Source organism: Otolemur garnettii, unplaced genomic scaffold, assembly GCF_000181295.1.
Source record: "Otolemur garnettii isolate 467f Iridium unplaced genomic scaffold, OtoGar3 scaffold00016, whole genome shotgun sequence".
Classification (NCBI taxonomy): Eukaryota; Metazoa; Chordata; class Mammalia; order Primates; family Galagidae; genus Otolemur; species Otolemur garnettii.
This window is the reverse complement of record NW_003852411.1, coordinates 10,883,059-10,887,353: the sequence shown is the minus strand read 5'-3', so window position 1 is coordinate 10,887,353 and position 4,295 is coordinate 10,883,059. Positions and strand designations below refer to the sequence as shown.

Sequence of the window (4,295 nt, the reverse complement as noted above, 5' to 3'; positions counted from 1 at the left end):
GCTGAGGCAAGAAACTTGGTTGAGCCCAGGAGTTGGAGGTTGCTGTGAGTGTGATGCCACGGCACTCTACCCAGGGGGACAGCTTGAGGCTCTGTCTCAAAAATAAAATAAAATAAAAATAAAATATGATAAATGTTCAGAAAATATAAATAAAACAAAAATCACCCCTAGCCCTGGCAGCCAGAGATAACCATTGTTGATATTTTGATGTATTCCCTTCCAGTATTTTCCTATGTATATATGTATCTATACATACAGATCATGTTTTGCTTCGTCTCCGGTTTTTTTTTTTTTTAACTTAATTATAGGATAAGCAAATCTATAGTTCTTGAAAACATGTTTACAGCTGTGTGGTTTTCCATTATATGGGGCCACTATAAATCCTTGACTGCCCCTGTTGGAAACTCAGTTCCCAGTTTTTAATCTTTTATAAACATTGCTGTAATGACTATCTTTTTACACAAATTCCTCTGGTATAACTTTACAAAAACAAAATAGGTAGGTTAGAAACATGTACGACTTGCTTTATTAAGTGTTAATAGGTGTTTTTAATACAAAGTGTCATGTCGCATCCTCGATTGCCTTCTGAGAACCACTCTTAAAGTGTAAAAGTCAAGGCTAAGTAATCTCACCCGTACGTTTGGGCACAAATTGATAAATAAAAAGACGGAGATCCTTGCCTGGGTCCCTGTCAAGCCGAGCGGCTCTCAGAAAACACTTGGTCAGGTCTAACCTTAGCTCCTCTAGGCCGGGAGCCGGGGCCTCCACCAAGGTGAAATGTGAATCACTCGGACTTTTGAAACCGGTTTCTCCCTTGGTCCCCCCGTCACCCTGGGAGGACGGGCACTGTCCAGCGCGGCGCTCGTCCTCCCAGGCCCCGGGCTGGGCTCGGTCCGTTTTCTTCTCACCTTACAGCCCTGCAGCACCGCGTCGCAGTACAGCGCCACCTTCTCGTCCCGCCACATGCCCCTCATGGGGGACACGCAGACCGGGGGCAGGGGCTGCGCCTCGTCCTCCTCCTCCTCGGGCACCGACAGGAGCGGCTCCTCTTCCTCCTGCCCGGCCGCCTCCCCCGGGCCCTCGGCCTGAGACGCCGGCTGGAGCTGCAGCCGCCGCCGGGTCGCCTCCCGGGCCGCCTTGCCCTTCACCGGGCGAGGGGAGGCCACCACCGAGCGCACCCCGGACGCGGTGCTTCTCAGGGTGGCGGCGGCCGCCGTGTCCCCGGGGGACGCGGAGACCCCCTTCTCGCCCGCCCTGCCGGGGCTGACGGCTCGGAGCGAGTCCGCAGCTGCGGAAGCCCTGGCCCCCGACGCCATCTCCGGGGCCCTGACAGCAGCCGCAGCCGTTAGCCACTTTTCCCGCGCTGCGCATGCAGGGCCCGCAACGAGCGCGGCGGCTCGAGGGGGCCCCGCCGGCGGGGTGGCGGGCGGGTGGGGACGTGGGCGCGGCTCGGGCCGGGGGTGGGGGTGGGGGTCAGAACCATCCAGCCACGGAATTCCCTCTCAAGGAGGGGTTTCCTTGGCGGCACCAAGGTTTGCGGGTGATGGCGAATCACCCTCCAGGTCATCAGGACCTAACGGGGGCTCCCTCTATCCCTCCACACGCGCGTGTTTGCACAAACAAAAGCTGCAAGAAAATTAATTTTCATGCTGATGGATGATAATCCCTGGAACCCTCTGGGGGTTGCTACAGGAAACCCGAGGGACAAAGCCAGCCACCTGCATTTCCCCCCCTGCCTATTTACCCGCTTCCCTAAGATTTCCTTTCCATTTCAAACAGGACGCTCACTTTTTGCCCTGATGTGGTCATGCCAAGGACAGTTTAATCTGTTCTCTTGTCTCAAAATTCTTACATAAAAGACCGGATTGTGTAACTGTTCAACTGGATGCAAACGCCCAGCTGGGAGTCATGAGTGCGAACTGTGAAGGTTTTCACAGTAAAAGGCTGCTCGAGATAATACATTTTGGAGTAGAACAGACACCACTCGCTTCTGGTATTTTCTATTGCCTGTACGTTGAGCCAGTTGGAATAAGGTTTGTTTACCGCCTCGCTGTGAAATCCTGCACGGAGCTGGCAGCTCCCAGCGAGAACCGCAGTGGGAAAACACCTGCCTTCCTTCACGCTCCTCTGGAAGGACACTGTGTGAAATTCTGAGTTTATTTTGAGGAAAATATTAGTATTAATGTCATGTTCCTGCGGTTCAGGGAGTAATTACAGCATGCGTCATGTTCTGGCTCTCTTCTTAGTTTATTCCTTTTGTCAAGAGTTCTGGACTTTGTTGAAAACCATCCCTCACGATACAGATTTCACTCACCTAAACTGAAAATTATTGCTATAGTATTTCTTCACAAAAGTTTGCTTTTAATAAATTATGGGGGTTTTTTTTTTAATTCTTCAGTTAACAATAATAAGGATCACTTGTCCTGGCCCAAAGTTACAAAACAACACCCTGTTTTCTCCCCCAAAGCAAACAAATATTTGTTAGGAACCTGTTATGTGCCAGATAGTGCTTAGTAGATGCCAAAGTTATAGAGATAAAGGACAAAATTCTCGCCCTCACAATCCTAGTGAAAGGTACAGATGGATCAGTAGATGATTGTTTAGTAAGGACCATGATTTTATTTATATATAAATTAAAAACACATATGGTGTGTATACACACATATTTTTAAGTATATTTCTGGAAGAAAGGAACTTTTCTTCTCAGAGAAAGTTATACTTAAGCTGAGTCTTTTAAAAAATAACTTCTATTGCTTTGTATTCATTTTGAAAGCAATGTCCACACTCTGAGCTGATTTGGGAGACACAGAAAAGCCTAAGAAAGAAAAAACCTAAATCATCTATAATTCCAATGCTCAGCAACCACTACTGTTAGATTTTGGTATATTTTCTTTCAATATTTTTTTGACATCATATTATTACAAAGTTTAAAATCATATTAAGTTGTAAAGTTCATTTTTCTATATAGGATAAGCATTTTCATATAATTACAAATTATTTAAACACCATTTTCAATAGCAGCATACAATGTCTTTGTGTGGATATAATTTGTATAATCCCATATTGTCAAGTGTTTTGGTTACATTCATTTTTATAATATCAAATAAACTATTTTGAATATGTTTATGCATAACATTTTCTTATACATCAGATTTTTCCCTAGGGGACTGTGGGATTGAATCAAGATGTATAAACATCTCAAGGCCCTCAGTATTGCCAAATTATTTCCCAGAAGGGATGTATTAATTTCCACTTCCATTAGGATTAACTTCTTCGGTTGGCTGAGTTTTGAAAGAGAAGTAATCTATAGGCATGTAAGGCCGGGGCAGAATGGGGGATGGAGTAGGGTAAACATTCCAAGCAGAGTTAATAATTGGTGGTTTTACACAGATAGAAGACTTGGTCTTGGTAGCTTAGTATGACTGGAATAGAGGACAAATGGGACCAAACATTTAGTTGGAGAGATAGGCAAAATCCATATCACAAAGGGTCATGTTTATTATGTTAAGAAGTTGAATTCTAGAAATATTGATAAACTCTCCCTTATCTGATTTAGTTCCACCCCCTCTCCTGCACCCTCAGTATTCATTCCTGTATAAACTATCCCAGCACCTGCCAGCACATGCGACCAGCTCCTTCAGTGCGCAATCCTTTGCCTCCCTTAGCCAATCCAGTGGTTCCCTGGCTGGACCATGTTGTGTCTTCACCCTATTTACTGGGCAGAGGTGGATCTTCGGAAGTGGTGCATGTAGTCTTCAGAAGTGGAAGCAGAATCGTCAAGCACAGAGGCCTCTAGCTTTCAGTGGGAAGAAGTGAGCTCAGAGGGTCAGGGGAATCTGGGAATTCACTATTTTCAAGCACATTGATTAAGATGTTTCCATCACATCTCAGGGTCCCACTCCTTCCCCCATCAGAACCTGACCTAGGTGTAGCTGGCCTGCTCAGACTAAGAACTCACCTTTTTCTGGAACACTATCATCCTTATAAAAACATGAAACCCAGGTTTTTCTACCCAACCGCCAGGTTATTAGTGTTTTTAGGTATTATAGTGGAGACCTTCTGGCTTTCACGGTTCCCCTTAAATTGGTGATGAACTACCTTATCCTTTCTTTGTTGTTTTGCCAATAAATTAATAAGACCCAGCAAGAGACATTTGATTTCACAGTCCTCATAATTACTACTTGCAAGTACCGTCTTATACTCCTGAGATACTATACTGTCACTACCTTTCCTTTCCTTTCCTTGACAATGAGGGTTTTAATAAATGCATCAGCATAGCATGCTAGGACCTATTG

General features: G+C 45.5%; 1 protein-coding gene across 1 annotated transcript in view; it reads right to left on the bottom strand.

The window, feature by feature from the left end:
- SHCBP1L (SHC binding and spindle associated 1 like) overlaps positions 1–1,316 on the bottom strand; it is a 45,237-nt gene extending 43,921 nt beyond the window's left edge. Inside the window, exon 1 of the mRNA XM_003785796.2 lies at positions 909–1,316. Within this exon, the coding sequence (XP_003785844.1) occupies positions 909–1,316 (408 nt within the window). The remainder of the gene's footprint in view (positions 1–908) is intronic.
- Positions 1,317–4,295: the final 2,979 nt, after the last annotated feature.